General features: G+C 43.8%; 1 protein-coding gene across 7 annotated transcripts in view; it reads left to right on the forward strand.

The window, feature by feature from the left end:
* The window catches only part of YTHDC1 (YTH N6-methyladenosine RNA binding protein C1), a 162,618-nt gene that overhangs the window by 17,916 nt on the left and 121,144 nt on the right, over nucleotides 1-23,558 (forward strand). For 4 of the 7 annotated variants that reach the window (XM_078676258.1, XM_078676256.1, XM_078676261.1 and 1 more), the window contains 2 exons: nucleotides 17,669-17,758; nucleotides 18,129-18,182. In XM_078676258.1, coding sequence (XP_078532384.1) covers nucleotides 17,669-17,758; nucleotides 18,129-18,182 — 144 coding nt within the window. The remainder of the gene's footprint in view (nucleotides 1-17,668; nucleotides 17,759-18,128; nucleotides 18,183-23,558) is intronic. The other 3 variants (XM_078676260.1, XM_078676262.1, XM_078676263.1) reach the window with 1 other exon arrangement.

A 23,558-nucleotide genomic window follows, 5' to 3' on the forward strand; every position in this document is an offset into this window, starting at 1 on the left:
TTGTGCCACCCACAGAGACCTCTCACCACAAATATGCACTACTACCATTGCAGCCTGAATGTTTTGATGCTGCTTAAAGTGAAGCGCTGATATGGCACAAAGGTGTTGTGTGCCATGTCGACCCGGCACTGCATGAGGCATAGTCAAGTCACCCTTAAGGCAGGGTGCACTATACCTAATGTGAGGACCTTTCTGCATGAGCAGACAAGCCTCAATAATATTGAAGGCCATTCTTAGATATTTTAAGTGTACAGTAAAACCATACAGAGTATGTGGTCTAGAAACTGGTCTTTACGAGTTTCCTAGCACCATAAAGGCTTTACTGAACCCTGGGATTTTTGTTATCAAACATCTCAGAATAATCTGTACTGATTGTAGTGTCAGATTTATTATTCCATGCACTCAGTGGTCCCTTCTAGAGGAGACCCCTGAACCAAGCCAACCACTGGTAGGTTCCTGACTGTTGAACACTAGTCTGCCACCACCAGTCAAGTTTCTGGACCACTGGGGTGGGAGCCTTCTCTCTGAGCCCAGAAACCATACCTTTCCTGGTGGATGTGTTCACACCTGCCCATGCCAGGAACAGCCAACGGTTGCAGTGGGGCTTCAAAGACCTTGCCGCCTTAACAGCGTGACCCCCACCCTCTCCTGATATCAGGAGCAGGCCCCTTCCTGTCTCCCCCCGTTTTCCAGTGGGTAGACAGGTGGGAAAAATTACCAACCCCACTGGTGAGGGAGGCGAGGTGCAGTACACTGTACTGTGCCTGCCATCTTGCAGATAGCAGGCACCCTCCAATCAGGATTGGGGATGGTGATCACTCCCCATGTGGGGTGGGCACCCCAAGTGGCTAGTCACCCTAAGGTCAGTAGCTCATCAGCTACCGAATTCGAGACCCCGAAAACGCCCCCTAAAACCGTTCTTAGGGGACAGCCCTGAACTCAGAAGGCAGATTCCTCCAACATACAGTGAAGGGCAGAAGTCGCACAGTAGAAGAGACTGTAGAAAAGACCTGACTTTGCCCCAGACCTACCAGCCTGTCTGCAGTTTCCAGAGATCCTGCACCAAAAGTCGACTTGTCCTGCAGCTAACGACCTCCAGAGCCCCTGTGACGACTGACTGCCTTCAACAAAGACCGAGTCTCCTGCAGACAGCAGCTCTGTTCAAAAGAAACTCCAATGAAAGACTGAGTCTGTTGAGGACGAAGTTACAAGATGCCTAGAACCACCACTGCACCCATCGCCTACAGCCAGAGCCCAAGTGGCCCAGCGAGGTCTCCCAGCGCTCCGGAGTCCGTGTCCGCCATGGTTTGCCCCTCCAGATCTCTGACATCTCCTGCCGCCTCTGCACGGAGCCCCCCCCCCACTACTGCGAGGGGCCCAGTAAGGTGAAACGCACCTCAAAAGGCACCCCTGAATCTGGACGTCCTTTAGAAGATGACCGGAAGTGTGCTTACGCCCCCAAGCCCTCCAACTTACCTTTCCAGTTATTGGTTCCTCCGGAAGACTTCCTGGACCGAGCTTGCAGCCAAAATCCCAAATCGGCAACCTCCATAAATTGCATTGGGCTCCGGACACCACCCTGCACTCTGCCCCCGCCACCACCCCCCCATGCCGCAGCTAGTGTGGACTTGGTGCTAACCTGGGACTCCCTGACCTTAACCCTAGGAGATTGGATCCCAAGGTAGAGTGGCGTGCCCCATTGGCACCCAGGCGCCCGGGTGCCACTGGTGGTGCCTATAGTGCCAACTTGAACCTTGGTTCTACCCCTGAAAACTCCCTTCTCAAAACAGTTTACCTACCTGCAAACTTAACACTTGGTGGTTTTTCTCTGAAATAGTCTGTGTTGAACTGTCTTGTACTACAGCAAAAGTAACTCCGGGCCTTTAAATGAGTTAACCTCCTTACTTATGTCCTGTTTTGCTTAGACTGTTAGGAGTATGTTTCATGCTAAACTAGAGAAGTAATCTAACAGTAATTTTAATTGTTTTGAACAGTTAGCAATCCAGCATTCCCTGACTTTTGAAAAGTAACATTGTATTCTGAGTTTAACGTGCAACTTTTTATATAAACAATTGGTCTGGATTCAGTCTTCGAGTGTGTGACATTTCTTGCCTGTTTGTGTAAAACAAATAGTTCACTCTACCCTTCTGATAAGCTTGACTGCTCAACTACACTACTGCAAATAAGAGTATGGCTTTATCTTCTCTACCTATGGGGATCCACTGGACTGTGCAAACTATACCTTACTTTGCTAAAGTATATACACTTCCTACAGGAGGATTTTGAAAAAAATATCAAAAAGTAGACTAGTATTATTGGGCGAATCTTCTGGCATATATAGTTTCTTATGAAAACCAATTCATTTGTGTTATTGTATCTCTTGTTCCTTTATGATTAATTCAGTATTGTGTTTTTAACTTTAAGATATAATTTGCCAGATTTGTTTTGGCCCCTATAAACATTTTGCACTAGGTTTTAATTAGTTGATGCATTGTCTGTAGATAATTTATTGAATTGAGGCTTCACGTTAATGAGTTCTGACAAACACTCTTGATTTGCAATTTTAGCAAGAATGTTCTAGTTTTTTTGTTGCCAAAAATACATGTAGTAGGACTGTGAGATTGCTTTCTTTTTTTAGAGACATAACTAATGATAAATTCATGAGCCGAGGCCTTGAAGGCATCCCAGATTGTGTGAAAATGCAAGTTGTCCGTTTGGTTAAAAAGGAAATATTCATAAAAATTAAATAAAAGATTAAATGAAGTCAGTATCTAAGAGCAGGGATTGGATACACCATTGTTTTGGTAATTTGGATTTAGGAAGAATAGTTGCATGGAGACAGGAGCTTGATCGGATATTAAGATGAGGCCTATATCTGCAGAGTGTAGGGTTTGCGATGCATTATGCATTATCAGTATGTAGTCTATTCGTGATTGGGTGTGTTGGGCAGGGGAAAACATTTGTACCCTCTCAGTGTGCGGTTACAGAACCATCAGGCATCTTTGAGATTTTTGTTTGAGGTCTTGAACAGAGATTGTGCGATTTATTTGGTGTGTATCTAGAGATAATTTCTATTAATAAATGATTTGATTGCAATCACCAGCAAACATACAATTGTCATCAGGCTATCGTATGAGCTGTTTGTTGGGCAAGGTGAGACCAAAATTGACAAACCGTAGTTGTGAGTGTAAACATTGAAGAGAGAAACAGGAACCAATAACTTGGTCAATAACCACCTATCGGACCAATACCAATTGAACACAAAGTGATCGAAGACAAAGTTATAACTCCATTTCTCTTCCCATTTCACAGAGAAAAGAAAACTTCACATACCCATTTCAAAGACTCACTTTCTGTGATATCTGATTCCAGAATGAGTTCTATGCTGGCTCCATGTTTTGACAAATGGATCGAGACACTATGGCGCTTCATTGGAGAATTTAACCCTACGACATTCCAAGATACAATTTTCAGAGACCTATTAAAAATACCAAGAAAAGGCTCAAGTCAGACAACCTGGTGAGGAATTGAAAAGGGACAGTAAGAAGAAGAAAGGGAAAGTTGTGAAATAGTTAAACGGAGCGGAAAAAGAGCACTAATGAGAGAGAGAGAGCGAGTAAATCATACCTAAAAATTCCCAAGAATATATTTTTTTGAAGGGGGTAGGTTGGAGACTACATGGAACCAGTGATACGTCCGAACTCCAGTGGATGGGGCCCAAGGAGGATTGCAGCGCATGAGACAGGTGCAAACGAGAGTACAGTACCTGTAGGAGAAAAAGTATCAGAGCAAGAACTACAATAATTCTAAAGCACAGAAATACAACAGAGTTACAACATGGTTAACAGGGGAAAAAAAGTATTTGACTGAGACCATCAATGAGAGAACTTGAAAAAGTTTGATTTAGAGGATTCAGATCTATCCATAGTGTCTGTCTTGCAGGTCTAGAGAAAGGACTTCAATCTGGCAGGATCCTCGTAGTTACTTTAACTAAACAAGGGTGAAACAATCCAAATCAAGCACCAGGAGAGTGAAGTGCTGGTCTCATGCGTAGAAAGTCTGTATCTGTCTCGAGTACTTTACGCACAGTCTTGGGAAAAGTCCAGAACCGGACCATGAAAAGCGTTTAATCGATTTAGCCTCTTAAATGGCAAAAAGTTGTCGGTATATTCCAGGAAGTAAATGATTACTCCATAGTCGTCTAGAAGTGGAAGCAACAGCAGGCTGATGAGCACTTTCAGTAAGTGAAGTTTTTTCTTCCATGCTGACTAATTTAGGAAGAAAAGAATTAAAGAATGGGAAAAGGTGACAAAAGAGCATAGCTGAAATTATTTCCATGGAAACTTAGGTCATGAACATGAAAAAGGAATCTTAATGAAAATACAAAGAAGCAATAACTGGTCATGTGACATTCTTTTGTTTGTCATTTTATTATGTTAAACCCTAGCTATTGTAGAGGTTAGAAGCATCAGAGAGCAAAGTCTGATGCACTATTATGCGCTCAGTTGAGGTTTAAGGTATAATAAATTAGTTAAGCAGTTTTTTAGAAGGTAAAACTGGTGCTCCAGCATATACCTTTAAGTTATGTACCACAACAAATGGGATTAATGAATTGCAAACCTGAGAAAGTTCATTCCTTTCCCCACAGCAGCTTGTCAACACAAAATGGCGGGCGCTGCAATGAGGAAAGTTGTCCTGCAGCCGGTAAACAAACGTTGCATGTCTCTCCTCAAAGCCGTAAATGGAAAAAGATGATGCATTATAGCTAGCTGAGGTATGCGCTTCAAGAATGCAAGCCATCGTGAAGAAATGCTGCATCCTTATGCTGCTCCGAGGAGTCCCACTATCGCCATTTTCCTTAGGCATCAAGCCCGGCACCAACCCCCGCCCCCCCTTACACACACACATTGGTAGGCATTGTTAGTTCTGTGACATTTTGTTTGGAGAGCACTATGGATGCGTCGTAATCCGACAATGGCCTGGATCAGTCTACATAGCCGTGGTGCTCTTATTCCACTTGCTTAATTGTTCTTGACAGTGAGCACTGAAGTTGCTTTATTTTCTGCTAGTGTACCCACTGTTATTTTATTTTGAATGTAATGGTTCATTTGAATGTTTCTGTGATTTGACCAGGGAGTTCTAACATACTGTACATGGCTTATATCAGGGGTGCCACTTTTGAGCTCGAAGTTCTATATTATTCAAGGGCCTAATGAAAGCACAGACAATACAGATGATTGATTGGTTCATATAGTGCTTTAAAGGTACTATAGTTCAGTCAGTCTCTCTCATATTACAGTCTAAGAATGAACCACTTTCAAATATTTCCTGTCTCTTTTATTGCTTAAAACTTGCATGATCGAACCTTTGCTAATTTTGCTGCCAGTCAAAGGTTCCTAAATTGGGGTTGGTCTTTTTTCATTTTTCTTCCTTGTTCATCTGCCCCTTCCCCCCACAGTGACTGCTAAACCATAAAAAAAACTCCTCCTTAGTTAAGACAAAGGCAATTATGCTGAATTCCAGAGGTCGCTGTCCAATATGAGGGTGGCAGTTTGTCTCCAACATTTGATTTTGCTTTTAACCTGAATGAAGACTTGAAAAAACCTGTACCTCTTTATTGCTGGGGAGGGCAACTGTGTTCCCCACCCCCTTTAGTGTAAATGGTCTGAAATTCCCACCATATCCACTGGTGAGGAACAGAAAAATAAACCGGCATGGGAATACATATTTTTGTGTGGTAACAAAGAACTGTAGAATAATACTGGTGTAGGTTAAAAAATGATGTGAGTTAAAGTATCATGCCGGACCTAAAAATCCATATTGGTTAATGACTGCCCTACAGAAGGAAATGGGTCAGTTGTGTGGCAACATTCTAGTGGTGACCCCACAAACAAGTGGTTTCCATTATTTTTGTTAGGCGAAATTGCTGCATCCCGCAGGGCATTATGGGGTGCTCCTCCCTGAGCGAAAGGAATTCTTAAGTAGCGCTCTACTGCTGTGTTGGAGAGAGCCAGGTAGGTGTCACCTCTTCACATTGCTTTCTTCTCTGGATGTCTGGGCCCACCTTGGCAACGGCGCATCTCAACTTCATTTCCTCACTGGTGCCCAGGGATATGGACCTGGGTGCCTTATTTTCATTGCGAGAGGGGGGCGACGGCGCTTTGATCATTTCCTTCTCGTGGCCCGGATGGGGGTCCTAGGATCCCTTCTCCTCGCTGGAGAAGTGCGACGGTGCTTCCTGCATTTCTTGTGTTGGGGGCAGCCTTCGGGCCCATGCACTTTGTCGCCGGCTCCGGACAAAAGGTCTAAAGTCGCCTGCTTTATGAATGTAGAACTCTGGCCCGTTGGGCCACTGTCGACGTTTTTGGTGGTTTTGTTCATGGTGGCGAGCCCATGTCACCTGGAGCACTATCTTCAGGCCTCATGGCCTGCAAGGTCGACAAACTTTGCAGGGAGCTGGTTTCACTGCCTGGCTTTCGCTTTGATTTCTCCTTGCGCAGAGCTTAATCTTTCCCCCAACTGGTCCTCTGGGGCTGTAAGGGGACCAGCTTGCCTCATCCTTGGAAGTACCCCACTGGTCCGGGGGTCAGTCCGAGTCCTGGGGCCTGATGGCAGTCAGGGGGGTTACTACTTCCAGTTGTCCATGGCCTCTGCTTCCAAGCCCAGTGTCCAGCAGAGAAGTACAACCAAGAGAACTCTCTTCCCTGTGCAGAACTTTTTAAGTGGGGGCAGGATTGTCCAGTAGGGCCGCACCTTTAGCCTATCCTGTTGTGCCACATCTTCCAACCCCTGCTCCAACCTGCCTTTATAGTCTTCTGGGATAGCTCAAAATGGCATCACCAAGGAGTCACTTGTCACGTGGGCTCTGGGGGTCTACGCTCCACGCCTCGCTGATGTCACTGACAGGGCCTTCCCCCAGTAAATCTTCTAAGGGTCCCCCCTCCTCCTCTTGTTTGGCTTCAGAGGTCTGTACTCCCTCCGTTGTCGAGTAGCCTGGGGCAGGCCGCCTTCCTGGCACAGGATGAAAGCTGGCTGATTGATGCAGAGCAATCCACCCTACTTTCTGAGAAGCTGACCTAATCAAAGGTAACTTCTCCTTTTGTGGGGTGAGATCTTTGTTCTTGCCACTGGAGAGGAAAGTAATTAGCCCAGCAGGGTGACAGAAGGCCTGGGCTCTGATCCAGAGCGGAGTCAGAAAAAGGACATTCCTGGGTGACCCGTAAGGTGTACAGATGTGCTTTTAAACTTAACAGAAATTTTTATTTTTACACAGGTTATATTGTACATTACTGCGACTCTGGAATCTCTACCCCCAAAGAGAATTGGAGCTGGGCCCCAAGGCAGGGTTTTCCATCGGAGTGTTGGACTTGGCCCTTCTGGCAGGTTCACCCCTAAACTTTTTGCTTTTTAATTGTGACCTGGTGTTAGTGATTTTTGGTTTCTGCGCACTTTACCACTGTGTCCTAGGGTAAAGTGCGTGCGTGTAGTAAGGTTGGCCTGCCTTCCCATAGGAATGCATGGGGAATATATGTGTCTCTGGTAGTTCCTGATGCGTCGGGAGTGCAGGGGCGAGTTTGGTATGTGCAAACTCGTGAGAGTGAATGCTGCGCGATGATGTGTGCGGCCCTATTGTGTCTAGTGTGGAAGTGCCACTTCTAGAAGTTGGCATGTCTGTGTAATTTATGTGCATTGGCTGTCTGGCTTGTGATTGGCTGGGACTGGCTGGTGTTCCTGGCTCCATGAGTCAGGATGGGTCTGCCCCGTGGTGAATGGGAGATCTGCATGTTAATGTGAGGGAGGGGTGCACCTGGGACCTGATTAGGGCTGGGCTTTCCCCACACAATTCTGGCTCCGCCCCCTGTGGTGCGACTGATGATCCTAGCCTGACTAGTGAATGGGAAGAGGGGCTGAGCACAACAGAGTGCTCCAGAACCAGCTGCAACTGGTTTTTCCCTTCACCCTGAAGCCTATACAAAGGGATTTGGTGTATAAAAGAGGGGCTGTGACCCCATGTAAATGCTCTTGCTGATCCTGACTTGAGGGGGGCCTGCTGCTGGGCGCCTGGAGGGCCCTGTGAGCTGGCCCCTGGGCCCAGCCTTTCCCTCCCCCCCCCCCCCCCCTCCCCCTGACTTCATCACTTTTGGGACTTTCCCTTTACTTCCTTGGCGCCCCAAGTGCCTGGCAGCGCGTGGCTTTTGCAGAGCTTTGTTCTCCTTCAGGGGGAGAGCTTGGGTTAGCCGGCAGCCCCGAGCTGCACTCGCCGTCCTCTAGGGATTCTCTGGCATGGAGATCCCCCTTTTGCTGATTTGCGGCGCGGGTGCCACCCCGCACTGCCTGCCGCTTATTTGGCCCATTTTCATTAATTTATCACTGGTGCCTACCCCGTATTTCGCCCGAGCACATTCACCTCCGGGCCGCTGCCTAGCGCGACCCGGAAGTACTAGCCCAAAACCGGAAGTCGACGGGAGCCCACCCCGCGTTCCGGTGTCAGCAGGAAAAGTAGCCGCCACCAGTGAGCCGACGGGAGCCTAACCCGGGCTCCTGGAGAGTAAGGCGGAACACGAGCAGGAAGAGGTGCCGCTTGCACCCGGGTCCCCCGAGATCGAGGGAGAGCCCCGGGGTGCCCAGAGAAGGTGCGTGTTTCCTCGTGGAGCTCCTGGCTTGTAGGGAGCCCCGCAGCCACCCGGAGACCGACCAGAGAGAGTGAAGCGTCCTGCCTCCCCGGTGAGGCTCTCCCGAGTGAGAGCCCCACCCGCCGCTTGCAGGCCACCAGAGGAGCCCTGCCGTCTCACCCGTAAGCGGGGGATCCTCGGGCCAGTGTTGGGGCGCATTGCCGGTGCCCGCCCCTCCCCTTCTGCGGGTGCTTATTCATTTTGGGACACATCTTCCGAGTCCCCAGAGCGGGACACCAACAACGGGGGCATTTGCAGATTCAAGCCCTGAGAGGCTCCTGGGCACATTTGTTGATTTAGAGTCCCCAGACGGGAGACTGCAACGTCTGGGGGCATTTCGTTAGTTAGAGCCCACGAGGCTCCCGAGTATTGCGCTATTTTGTTAATCAGAGCCCACGAGGCTCCAAGGGGGGGGGGCATTATTGATCCCGAGGTTCCAACGCGTTGGCAGCATTTTGCTGAGAGCCCACGAGGCTCCTGAGGGCACAGTTGTTTGTTTTAGAGCCTGCAAGGCTCCCACATCGTTTTGGGCTAATATTGTTCATTGTAAGAGCCCCAGAAGGAGAGCCAGGAGGCCCGCTGGTGCCAGGCTCAGTCCCTACAGCTGCCCAGCACTTAGTGGGCAGCTGCTTCGTTTAGGCCTTTGCAATCTCTTTGCCTGTCTGCGCAGCCTGCCCTGACATTGTGGACACAGGGTGTTTCAGGCCCTGAGAGGCAAGTTGACCTGGGGACAATTTACATCTTTTTGGCCCTATGTGATCTTTGCGCAAAATGTGATACCTGCCTAATGTCATTCCTTCATCATGTGAATTACTTTATACCGCTGAATGTATGCAATGCTTAGTAGGTTGTTTTTCCTAATATAGGTCCTACTAGTGAGTTCATGATTCCCTGCGTGATATTTTCCTAAGGCAGTTTGGATTGCGTAGGTGGTACTTACCTCTTACAAGTGGTTACTGGTTGTGTGCTCTATTATGTATTTTATGCTACAGTTATATGTCCTATGTGCTAATTATTATTCCTACAAGTGCTAATTCTACCAAGTGCTAGTTCTAAAAATGCTTATTCCTGACAGTGGTCCATGTGACCCTGTCCTGTACATATATCCCCTGTAAATTCTGCCCGTGCCTGTTGGCACATTGTAAAGTGTGTGGTTTTATCTAATGTGTTTGCTATAATACAAAAGCTATTTTCGATATAACCTTGTGTGGAGTTTCCTTTGTGGTGGGCCTTGGGTGTTGTTGCTGGGTGCGTGCGCAAATACTTAACTTACATTGCCTCCGGGATAAGCCTTACTGCTCGCGTCACTGTGCCTAGAGGGTGAGCAGGGGTTATCTTTGGCGTGTAACTCCCTTGCCCTGACTAGAGTGGTGGTTTCTGCCTTGCTTTGGCGCAAGCCTTAGCCAACCGGAAATCCCATTTCTATAATGGAGTATCCCTACAGTCTCCCACGCGCAGCCCTCTAACGTGAGCACTTGTGTGCACACATGTTCACGTGTAACCAGCCAAGTACCCCTTACCCTGGTTGCATCGCAGCAGCCTTATCTTAAAAGGCGGACAGTGGCGGTAAACAAGTGCAATCCATTTTACGATGTGTTTACCGAGGGTGAGTCACAGGTTATGAGGTTAAAGGGTCAAAAACAGGTGATCAAAAACAAGAAATTTGGGCGGATAAGATGATCAGAACCACTTTCTCGTGCCTGCAATTGGCACTGCTGATAGAGAAGGACAAACACAAATGATCTAGTTATCTAAGGCACTTTTATAACATTACAGTGCCACGTGTCTCTCTAAAAGTTCATCCCCAGCCAGCTGAATACATAAAATGATCACAGCTGCAGTGGAAGGCAAGCGTTTTTTTGCAGAAGCCCGCAATTTCTGCCTAATCAAAACCTGTGCTCCTGGCACTCAACATGTCAGCGGAGACTAAGTCCCTCTCTAGTGATACTCAAATAATTTTCTGGCGAAAGCCGCACTGACACGCCAGACCACAAGAGTAGAGTATCACTAGTGAAACTTGTGCTTGATTTAACTAGGGGAAAACAGGGCTAATTGGTTATTTTAAAAAATTTCATTGTAGAGCGACACCGGTTTTCAAGCAGCGCTAAAGAAGTTTGTCCCAATAATTCCATGGAGATGAGCTTGAGACAGTATGCACAAAATATCTTGGCTGGATTCCACATTTCTATCAAACACTCTTGAAGATTTTTTAATAAAACATTCACCACTATTACATGCCTGGAAGTACAAGCGGACAAATATGTCCACCAACCCAATAAATAGATAAATGAGTCCTGGCAGTGAAGCAAAAATTGTTGTGCTAGGATTTTGCTCTTCAAAAATGACTGATTTAGCTAGCAACCAAAATATCTATTAAGAGGAAAATACCACATTGGTTCTAGTCTTTGATTAAGCATATTACTACAAACGATTCTACCAGCAGATCTGAACATATTGTGTAAACTTGTCTCCCTGGAGCCACTTTTAATGTGCTCCCCATCCATACCTTTTGTCACCTTTCTGTTATCTGATTCGGTTTTTATAAGATTGCTCTGCTGTCAGTGCCTTGGTGTGGTCTAGCACTGTTGCAGCTTCCTGTCGAGCTCCTTGTAAAACCACCTATCGTCGTAGGATAGTTTTTTTTACTTTTAATTCAAAATGTCTTTTTTTCTCTGTAATGTAGTGGCTCCATTGAATGGATTGTATTGAAGATGCCAAGAAGTTAAACTAGGCCAACTAGATTTGAGGCATATTTGATTCCACGCAAATTTTTACTTTTCTACTGTGTGCCCTTTTACTTTATGCAAGAAGAGAATGGCCCTCTTGAGTGCTTATTGTGAATCCTAAGAGTGACATTTTATTTGGTTTCCACGCTGATTTAACTTTGTTGCTAAGCTCTAGAACAGCATTTCTTAACCTTTAGTTCGTAGACTCATGGGGGTTCTTGATGGCTGTTCCGGTCCCACGAATGTCTAGAAAATTAAATAATTCAAAATGAATGAAAACATGTTATTTTTTTAAACTGAAAATATAGAAACGCTTTAAGTGTGTAGGAATTTAAAGTTGGAGGCTAAAAATATAATTGACCTCCTTAGCTTGAGTTCTGGGAGCATTTCTGGGCTTAATTGAAGAAGTAGTATGTGCCGACAAAAAGGATGCAACAAATGACAAAACAATAATTTGGAATCCAGCATATAATACTTTATTGTTGAGGGATAAAACCGAATTTTGAGAATCTCCAACTGTACCATTAGTTTCAGTTTTTGTATATTGTGTATTTGAGCTAAAGAAAATTCTTCCTAATTTGTGTATTTAATGTATACTTTTTGTGTTGTTTTTTTACATTCAAACCATAGATTTGCTTAGGGGTCCACAGCCTTAAGTGATTTTGTGGGGGTGCCACATAATTCAAAAGGTTGAGAACCACTGCTGTCAAATATCCAATTGTTCTACTTTTTTGGCCATATATCGAAATTAATCATTTTTTATTTGATCAGTCGTGATCATAAAAGAACAATCCAATACATAAAAGCAAACAAATGTGAACATTCCATCACAGAAATGACATAAATGACATCACATTGCTGCCTGACGTAAGTAGGCAGGAGCAGAGATCATATTGTCAGACAATCATAGCACTCCCCTGCCTAATAGCCCTTTGAATATAAGGTGCAGTTAACTGAGCAAGTAGTCCGTGGGTTCGGCCGTTACAATAGATAAAAGCTTCTCTGGTATGGTAAGGGGAATCTTCTCTTGTTTTAAAACTGCACAAGATAAAACCTTCTCAAAAAGAAAATTTGCAAAAGAACATAAAATGCAGCATGCTTTGGGTCGAATGGCCATCACAGGGGCAGACAGGTAAGCTCTTGAAATAGAGACATTTGATCGGAGAGGCCACCAAGAAGTGAAAAGTGCTAAGCCAGCTAAAACAGTTAATTCGATTCGCCACTCGCGTTAAGTATGGGGCAGTACCTTGATTAGTCGGGATCTCAGCATACATCTGGACACTTAGTTTATTAACCTTCCTTTGTAGCCTGTGGTCTCCACAGGGGGATAAACATGTGGTTTTCAGTGTTGCAGCAAAGCTTGCTTTGATAGTGCTCATGTTCCTAAGTACTTAATCGAATTTCAGGCTCTGGGAAGTTTGATGGATATACTTTAACCAGGGAATGCCCATGCAGCGGTCCCGTTGCAAACCATCTGCAAGGATAGCACTGTAAGGACTGTGCTTCCAAAGTAGCCACAGTAACGGGCGGCATTTTTATAAAATCTTCAATATAGCCTAGCCCAGCCTCAAGGTGACAAATAAATTAACTTCTGCTAGTGGTGACAGAGAGCAGCCTCTTAAGTAAGCCATTCTCTCAGGGATGTGGAATTCCTATAGCTCGACGCCCGGGACCTATTATTTGGGGTCAAGGGCAACAAGTTTTAATGTGTATTTTGTCCTTGGGACAAGGAGGCCTAACTCCCTGCAGCACAAACCCTTTGGCTGCCAGTTTGCAGTACCACATTATGGGCCAGGGAAGGGCACTGCCTGTAGTTGAGTTAATATTTGTGTGCATATGTAAATGCTGTTCACATTTGCATTGATGGTTCATTAATGTAAAGCCTTTATTAGGGTGAGCGCTCTAAGTAAATGTACATTCTGACTGCACTACCGACAGTGGTTCCAGTATAAAAATGTGTACACACGGTTTCAAAGTTTGGCAATATGAGGATATGCATAATGCTGCCAGAATGCTCTCTGATTAGATGCAAATATTTGGAGAAGCTTGAAAGCAAGATTAATGATTCTTAGCTTTCAATATAAAATGTTCCTCAGAAAATGAAAGAAGGGAAATATTGCTAAACTACTGTAAAATTTCAGGTACCATTTCTTTGTAGCATCATTTAGTAAAATGTGTTTATACATGCTAGTTTTTCCCAAAAATATTCATAGTGGAAAATCAGTGTAACCAGTTTCCATAGAATTACGGGAAATATAAAAATAAGCAAGCATTGGTAAAGCCAGTAGGTCTGAAATTGGTGGTCAGCTTTTTAGTTTTGGCAATGCGTGACTTGTTTTGCCATGGTTTTTGTAAAACCTTATTGATGCGAAAGCAGCCTGGCCCTCACCATTATAACAAACATTGGCAAAAGCAAAAATAGTTTTTGTCTCAAAAAGCACACACTGCCACATTAGGTATTGGCACTGAACAAAACTATTTTGTGTGCCGATATGCTCCTTGTGAAAGAGCAGATTGCTGTCACTCACAGTGAAGCCAGCAGATACAGAGAGAGAGAGAATTTTAATAAACCCAAAAAGGTCATGGTTAACGCGAGACCAAATTAGGGTCCCAATTAAAAGTGCACCCTTGGTATATTTCCTTGCATTAAGTGCAGCTATATGGCTATCGTGAATTCAAAAGAATTTACAGAAGTAGGGTAAGAAATTGTACTCCTAGAAAATATTTGTGAACTGCATTTTAGCATGAGCAAATATGAATGTGTAGATATGCTCATGCGGAAACCTGAGTATTTGCAAGTTAATTTTCCCTCTAACCACTTTTTTCCCAACTCTAGAAGAAGGTTTAAGTCTCCCATTATCAGGAGTACATTTCCAACATTTCTCAGAATGGGAAAAGATTACAGTCGAGTTGTTGAAAACCCTTAAAACATGCAAGTTAGTAGGTTTTCACACTCAAAAGGGCATTCCAACCCTGGAACTATTGCTTACCACTGCCCTCAGTCCCAGTATGTAGATCTGCCGAAAAGTGGCAACATAAAGGGATTGCTAGTATTAAAACACTACTATGGTATGAGCCCTGGCATAATCAGAGATACTATATAACAGCTCCTATAGAATGAGATTGCTGCCATAATTAGTCGCCGCACTACATGGCACCAAGGGGACAAGTGGATTTTGTTACAGGACAAGTACATTTATAAAGCATACTGTCCCATGGACTAGTAGATATTTTAATAAATTCCACACCCCTGATTCTCTACAGTATTCAAGCCCCCTTAGTCACCAATGGCCCAGACCCAATTGAAGAACCACAAAACATTTGGACTTGTAGATGGCTATAAGTTCCTTGAAAGGCCATTGTCCCAGTCTACTGGCAAAGTTAAACACTGCGTCTACTGGTAAAGTTAAACATTGCCTCCACCGTTTTTGAAAAGGTGACAACTCTTCTAATCTTCAAAGATCTCCATGTAAGACAGTTGTTAAAGAGAACCCCTAAATAAGTGAATGAAGGAACAGCACATACTCTGCACAGTGTGAAGACAGGTTTCTTTCTGTTTTTCCTCATTGACCCTGACATGGGTTTTTGAGTGGTTCACCCTAAAATCAATACTTGGCATGTATTTATAGAAACAGTCCAGTAAGCGCTGCAGCCCATTTGCATTCCTGGCGGTCAAGAATGTGTCGGCTGCATAGATTAAAGCAGGGACGCTATGGCCACCTACTCGCGGGTCCACCACCCGCTTCTCCAACCCATTAATGCACAGAGAAACAGGAACAGGGCCAGCACACAGCCCTCTTGCATGCCCCATGGCAAAATAAACTGTTGACAGAGTTGAACACAGAGCTTAACCCGTTAAGTGCTGCGCACGTTCAGCGGACGTCGCGTGCACTACCTCGGTAGTGCTGCGCACGTCTGCTGAACGTCGCGGCTCCGCCCGCGCAATAGAACGTGCCGCACCAGCGCGGAACGTTCAGCGGAGGGTTAAGTTCATTTTTTAGGTCGAGCATTCGAGACCTCTTGTATATACTCTAGTATATACTGACTCTGTCTTACACTTGGTCATCGATGTAGTCTTCCCATTAAATTTAGCCGTTTGCATTAATTTTCCACCAAGTTGTTCTAGTTTGCCTAAGAAATACGTTCTGCTTCAGTGCATTCACTGACCTTGGTTTAAGGATCCCATTTTGGCTTAACTCTACTGTGAATGTGGTTATGAAAATTAACATAATATTTTAAAGGGTGGGTTCCTCCTCCAGTGAGACCTTTGAAGGCAGCCATCTTAAAACATTTATTATCATTTGTTTTGTAAAGCAAGATTTATCACCCCTAAGGGTATCCAGGCGCCGGTGGCAGTTGGGAAGATTAAGTGGGCTATTGCCCAGAGTCACGTGATTCTGAGCTGCTGCTGGAGATCGAAATGCGAGCCCCGCACTCTGGCAGCTGCGCCACACCTCACCCCATGGACACATTTATCACCCGTTGGACAAAGTACCCAGGGGTTTGATGCATGTGCCTCTTTTGGATCCAGATACATGTTGGTGCATTTAGTTGCAGACTGAATGGGTGTGAAATAGAAGACAAATAATTTATAAAATCAGTTAATTGAATCTATAACCTCTTTAAGAATCTCTGGTCCTAATTTAATTAGCCGAGTTATATGGGTGTCTTGCATATTTCACCAACTTGCTCCATTAGGCCTTGGATTCTATTTCAGATGAACTGGCTCGCATGAAATTGTTCCCTTATATATTTGAACAATTGTGTCTGAACAGAGAATGGTAATTTGGTCATTTATACAAGTATGCTGGTTATAGATAATTGGAGAGTGGACCTCAAACTCGCCCTTTTCTTTAACTATTGAGTATATTAAATTGCCCTGTGTTGACCCTGGTAAGTTTTAAAACCTCGTTCAATCTGTTTGTCTATACTTATAAATTTAAAACCTTTTAAAAGGCTACAACAAAGTGATTTATATAGGTGAGCTGCCCACACACAGAGACTGTTAGATGTAAAGGACAGTTTTTAGTGTTTCAGTGTTCTGGATTTTTTACTCCTCTTACATTCCCATACTGCCATGTGCATATGTTTTGCAAGATTGCCTTCCAAGCTACAATTGTCTTTTTAAGAGTTTTGATGGATGAAATCTAAGGGAGGCACTTTTGTTTGGGAATTGTCACTTGCATTACATGGGATAACAGCAAAAAACAGTTGTAGATAGACCTAATTGAAAACAGACTTCAAATGCTGTTGTGGTCGCAAAATGCTTAAAACATCTAACCGTAAGAAACCATGCAGCATAAAGCGTCCAATAGAATCTTCCTTTTCATTTGTAACCCTGCATTGTAGTATCTGCCCTCTTCCATGACCTTTGGTTCTCTTGGTAATTAAGACACAACACTGTTGTTGAATCAAGCAATTGAATTTTGAACAAGCAAAATCGAACGATTGTATTTTAGACAAGAATCAGCGTTTATCTTTTCCCAGTTGATGTTATTAACTTGCTTTGTTGCAGGAAAATGTGTTCTGTTATCTTTGTGATCCTATAAGCAAAATGAATTACTGCTAGCTGTTGAGTGTATCTATGTCTTTCCTGAGGGCCTGGAAATTCAGTCTTTGGTGTACTGAGTGTTGAACTGGATTTAAAGTGGCATAGCTCTGATAAATGGATACCTCAGTTCCCTATGGTTGCTTTGTAGGGTTCTGTGCAATATGGGGTTTTCAGTCTGCTGGTCAAAGATCTTTGCATCTAATCATTTGGATCTGGTGCTGACTTATTGACATGTTCCCAGGTTGACTATATAAGGAATGCTGAGGCTTTCTGGCTCAGAAGCGTAGCAGATTTTTTGTAAATGGACAACTAAAACCACTTGATAATATGCTCTGAAAACTGATATCATGTTCTGACCCTTGGTTAACTGTACATTTGACACCTTTCTTTGTTGGATTGTATTTTACGCTTCCAACTTGGTGGTCTTTAAGTGTGATTTGGAATATATTAAAGTGAAAGGAATTGTCAGATAACCATCAGCAAAAACAATCTGTTTTAACATTAAGCATATTCTGAAGGGTGCTTTTTATTTCCAGCTCAGTGTTTTTTAGCCTTATTGCTTAATATCTGGGATATGGTGGGAATGGGCCATGTTAGTTTAAAGCCCTCGGTAGCTGAAAGGAGTAGCAGCAATAATCTGGAGCGTGTCTGGGTAATCTAAATCCCCAACAAACTTTGTTCAAAGTGAAGAATTTAAATTATCTTTTCACATTTTCTAGATCAGAAAAAGAAGGAAAGGAAAAGGGCTAGATCTATTTCTCCAATTGTGTTTGATAGAAGTGGAAGTTCTGCATCAGAATCCTATGCAGGTACTCTTTACTTTTATAGATACTTATACTGATTTCCACAGTCATGAATCTCTACATCTTATTTATGATACACATTTTTTATGTGGCTGCCATTTTATTTTCCCCCCATTTTTCAAAAAGGGTCTCTTAAATAGACAAATGGAAAGCTTGCCTATGCACTTGAAAATCCTTGGATTGCACTAGGGAATTATTATTTTTGGTCTTGGAAGTTAATTTTAGCAATGATTTGTTCAGCGTTCAGCCGGCTCTGGTTTGTGTGTGTGGGTAAGCGTAATGTTGATTTTTTTTTTCTCCTAAACTAGTTATTACTTTACAAACTGAGTCTAATATCTGCTAATGCTTAATCGAAATGTACTTTGACTATATACAGGTTCTGTAAAGAAGCATGAAAAATTATCCTCTGCTGTACGTGCTGTCGAAAAAGGTAAAATTAGCTTTTTTTTTCATTTTAACTATCCTCATTAAAATAAGGTGGGAAGTTAAGTCCATTATTATTTTTGTATGGTATAATAGTAATATTTTTCCAATGTTTGAATTGTGTTGTGCCCCTAGAGTGACTTTAAAATTCCATTTCTCTTGCCCAATCAACAGCTGGTTTTGCAGTCATTGTTTTTTGCGCTATATTAGGTCTGAAATTAACAAAGGCTGTTGTTGCAGATATCCTTCTTCAGCTGTTTAAGTCCGTGTAATTTTAGAATATACGATCTGAGTAGGGTACACTTGGGTTCTGCCTTAGCCTTTATCAAAAGGCAAATCCATTAGTATACTTGCTACCACTGTGTACTTGTTTTTTCATGTGTGCATATGTTTCTCTCTAGGCCATGTATGTAGAGCAACTGTGCTAAAAGATGCACATGCACACATTAGAATAGTCCAAAGGTCAAATTGCAATTTGACCCTTATACAGCGCTAATGTTAGGAAAAAAACACAGCCTCCCATATTGCTTGTTATAATGATTATAATTTGCGGATAAGCCCTCCTATTTGCCACTTTAATTTGATGTCACAGTGATAGAGCGTGCGAGGCCACCCGACCAATAGTTTTCGCCGTTTCCGGCTTCAGGGCCCATATACTTTTCAAATCACCATATACATCGATCAGGTGACTTCACGAGCTCTACCAAGTTGGTGTGTGTGTGTTCCCTGCTACCAATTTTCGGTGCACCCGACTTACCATCCACCGATGCGGGTGCCTAATGACCACAATGAATCAGGGAGCTAGCTGTAAAGGAAAGGCAGCAAAATACAAACCCAACCAATAACATTCAAATACTGTTTAAATGACCACGGACAACTGGAAGTTTTAAAATGTTTATCTAAAGTTCATTATTTTCTTGCATGAGGTACAATAAAACAAGGCAATCAATAACCAAGATAACGTAAATCACATAGGCATAAAGAAATAATGACAGAGTAATCATCAAAATACTAATAAAATGTAACGAGAAAAGATACTATGCAAGTCAGTATTATCTAAACAGGGATAGCCTAAGTGTGGGTGACTATAGGAGAGTTTATAATGAATAACACGCTTCACTTAAGGTGAATGGGCCTTTGAACAATCTAGGCAATGAAGTTCTAGACCATATCAGGAAATGACACACTGCTATGCAAAATATACTTTCTAATAAATGAGAAGACATAGGAATAAACTTATGGAAAAATATAAATGACTTTCAATAGTTGCAGAAAGGCATGGAAAATATCACATGTGCAATGTTGAACTTTATTAAAGCAAAAGTTAGAAATTCAGAAGGTGCAAGATTTTAAGAGTTTTCAGAGCAATATTTACCTAGAAAGGTGTGGAAACCAAACCCTGGCCACGGGTCAGTTAAGGACAGGAAACCCTCAAGAAGGATACCCTCAAAGGACAGCAGGTGCAGAATGGACACCCAGGATAGGACAGGATACCCTCGGAATAGGAATCAGGACAGGACCCTCAGGACAGGACAGCAAACCCTCAGGACAGGACCCTCTTCAGGACAGGACCGGAACCCACAGTTCGGAAGCAACGCCTGCGCTCCACCGCTCTGCAGCTATCGATCAAGACCCCGATTGGGTCAGCGAACTCCCAGCTAAGTGCTTTGCCAGCACTTTAAGGTTCAGTAGAACCTTAGCCTATGGTCAAATTCGGACAGAGTGCTCCGCAGCGCTCTGTATCTTTAGTCACCTATTGAGTGCGTTGGGTCAGTGACAGGTCAGCTAAACCAGACAAGTCGGACGGTTCACTAGGTGAACCCAGGGTAGATATACAGTTTGGGGACAGTGTACCACCCCCCAATGTTGCAAAGTGTCAGAATCCCTCAATTTCGATTGGTCCTAAGGTAGGATTTGGATAACACACCAATCACAATACACGATTTGAAGCCTTCATTAACATATTTGGGTACCGCCTAGCAGGTTTGGGGTTCTCATGAGAACTGTGCAGGATATTAACATTGTAACACATGAGGAGCAACATTCGCCGTTCTCGTAGCGCAGAGGTGGCTTTCCCAGGCGCATCTTGACTGTGGCTGCCAGCTGGCTGAGTTCCACTGTCCAAAGTGGCCACCTTTCAATGCTCCCTGGTCATGCGCAGAAGAGACCGTCAATATGGCTCCCAATCAGTTTGGACCCCCATTCCCCGCGGTACATGAAAAGTAAGCGAAAACAAGTTAATACATAATAATGTCATTATGAAAATACATCATAGGGTTTGTACTTTTAACTCATCATCAAGAAATAAAATTATTGCATTAAATGTTAGCTACATTGACACAATCACAAGAGCAGTGGCACGAGCAGTACCACATGATAAGCACAGCTATGAATTACGCATGCGCATAACTTTCCCTCCACTTCTGCAGACGCGTCAGGACACGTGAGTGTGGCTGACGCATGCGCAGTAACTAAAATACAAGCGGCGGCCATATTAGAGGACATGGATTAAATTCATTAGAAATACACATAGGCAAGCTTCGGGAACTTTTGCCTAAACAAAATAAATGTTAGTAAAACATACGTTTTGTTACCTTATTACACATAAACGAGGTTCTTGACTTCGGCAAGCCGCAAAATATGCGAAGCTTTGCTTCATCAATCCCCTCTTTGATGATATTTACTATCATCACAAATTATAATGGAACCAGATGCCAACTTTCTTTCATACTTTATAAAGTTCTATTTCTTCCAGACTGTACCAAGTCTGTTGAAATACCAGAATCATGGCATCCCTACCAATGTGTGATCCTTCATGTATTAATCTTGCCATTGTGCCAAGCAAGTGTCGGGGTAACACAGGCATACCAGTTGGGCCCAAAATTACACCATCCACACGTCTCGGTCTACACCCATCCTCCTTCCATTTCTCTCTTTCTTGCCAAGGAGCCGATTCCTGCCACTCTCTCACTTCATCCCACGTAGGCACTTCTTCAAACACCTGAAGCTGGCAGCTGGTTCCTGGCCCCCCTCGTTTTGGATTTACAATATACCGATCTTTGGCACACCATTGGGCCACTCGATCAGCATAATCGTTTCCCAGTGATACTCTGTCCATGCTCCTTTGATGAGCAGCACATTTTACCACTGCCAGTTCTTTGGGCAACTGGATGGCCTCTAAAAGGTCATGAACAACCTTTGCATTCCGAATGGGAGTACCTGAGGAAGTCATGAATTCCCTTTGTAGCCATAATTGGCCAAAGTCATGCACAACTCCATAACAGTACTGACTGTCAGTATACACTGTTATGCGTAAGTCCTTCCCAATTTTGCAAGCCTTTATCATGGCTATCAATTCGGCTACTTGTGCAGACTTGATGTTATATAGGTAACCTGCTTCTTCAATTTTTGTGAAAGACACTACTGCATAAGCAGCACTCAAGCCTCCTAGTTCATGTCTTAGACAGGAACCATCCACAAATAGTTCTTTATCATGCTCAGGCAATGGTACTTCTTTTATGTCTGGGCGTGGCTTAGTACTGAACTCTGTCAGGTCAATACAATCATGTTCATCATCATCCCCACCTTCTATTTCCAAGGGGTCGGGGAGTAAGGTGGCAGGGTTCAGAATACCGCACCTAACAATGCTTACATTTGCTGCACCCACAAGAATCCTCTCGTATTTAGTCAGCCGACTAGGGGTGAGATACTGTGTTTTAGTTCTGGTCAATAGAATTACCACTCCATGTGAAACATACACGGTCACAGGATGTCCCATGACAATGGACTCACTCTGTTCCAAACTTGCACAGGTAGCAGCTACTGCTTTCAGACAGCCTGGTAACCCAGCAGCTACTGGGTCCAATGTGGCAGAGAAATAAGCCACAGGCCTTCTGGTCGTGCCATGTTCTTGAGTCAGGACTGACAATGCGCAATTATCGCGAGTGTCACAGAAAAGGGCAAACTCTTTGGAATAATCTGGCATTCCCAACGCAGGGGCTGTACACAGACAGTTTTTCAGTCTTGTGAAAGCCATTAGACTTTCATCGTCCCATTCTACAACATCTGGCATTCCTCTCGTGGTCATTTTTATCAAGGGTCTGGCTAAAGCTGCAAATCCCAGAATCCACTGTCTGCAGTACCCTAATACCCCCAGGAACATTCTGACATCTTTTTGAGTACGGGGCAACTGCATCTTTTGAATTATTCTCACTCTTTCTGATGTGACTTTTCTGACACCCTTTTCTATCTGGTGTCCTAGATATTTTACTGATTTCGCACAGAACTGTAGTTTGTCAGGGGCCACTTTATGCCCTTTCTCACACAGATGATTTAGGAGGGCAATGGTGTCAACTACACAGTCCCTGTGACTTTTAGACACCAGTAGAAGGTCGTCTATGTACTGTACTAACACAGAGTTCCCAGGTAAGATCAAAGTCTCTAGACATTTTTTCAAGATCTGATTAAAGATAGAGGGGCTCTCTGTATACCCTTGAGGGACCCGGTTCCAACAATACACGTGACCCTCGAAGGCAAATGAGAAAAGAAATTTGCTGTCGGGGTGCAGGGGTATCGAAAAGAATGCATGACATAAATCAATCACAGTGAACCATTCAGCATCCCAAGGAATCTGGTACAATATCACTGCAGGGTTTGGGACAATAGGGCAGCAAGGAACTACAATTTTGTTAACCTTTCTCAGGTCCTGCACTACCCTATACTTGCCACTAGGCTTTTTGATGCCCATAATCGGTGAGTTGCATGGGCTGCTCATCACTTCCTGTATGATGTCTCCTTCTAATAATTTTTGTATTTCCAGAGTGACACCTGCTTTCACTTCAGCATTCATTCGGTAGGGCCTAGTGTTAGGATATACTGCATTGTCCTTGATGGCTATCTGTATGGGGTCCACATCTTTCATCAACCCCACATCCTTTCCAGTGAAATCCCACACCTCTGGCTTTACGGCTTCCTGTAGTTCTTGGGGCAAGTCCTGCAGGGTCAATCTTTTAATTTCTGAGTCAGGTCTAAGTAACAATAATTTATAAATGCCATCTTCATCTGGGGTCTGTATTTCCACACCTTTTGGTGTGCAAAAGATGGTACAGTTCATTTTGCACAGCAAATCACGACCCAGTAGATTCACTGGACTGGTGTCACAGACGACAAATCTATGCATCTGTTTAAAATTTCCAATTGAAATCTCCATTGGTTCGGTAACAGGAGTACTAATCAATTGATTAGATACACCCACTACTTGGATATTTTCTCCCGAGAGGGGTAGGTTTGGAACGTCCACTGTTCTTACAGTAGAACGGGTAGCGCCAGTGTCCAACAGAAAGGTGACATCATTTCCGTCAACCTTTCCTTCAATATATGGTCC

The sequence above is a fragment of the Lissotriton helveticus genome, chromosome 2_1 (assembly GCF_964261635.1).
Source record: "Lissotriton helveticus chromosome 2_1, aLisHel1.1, whole genome shotgun sequence".
Classification (NCBI taxonomy): Eukaryota; Metazoa; Chordata; class Amphibia; order Caudata; family Salamandridae; genus Lissotriton; species Lissotriton helveticus.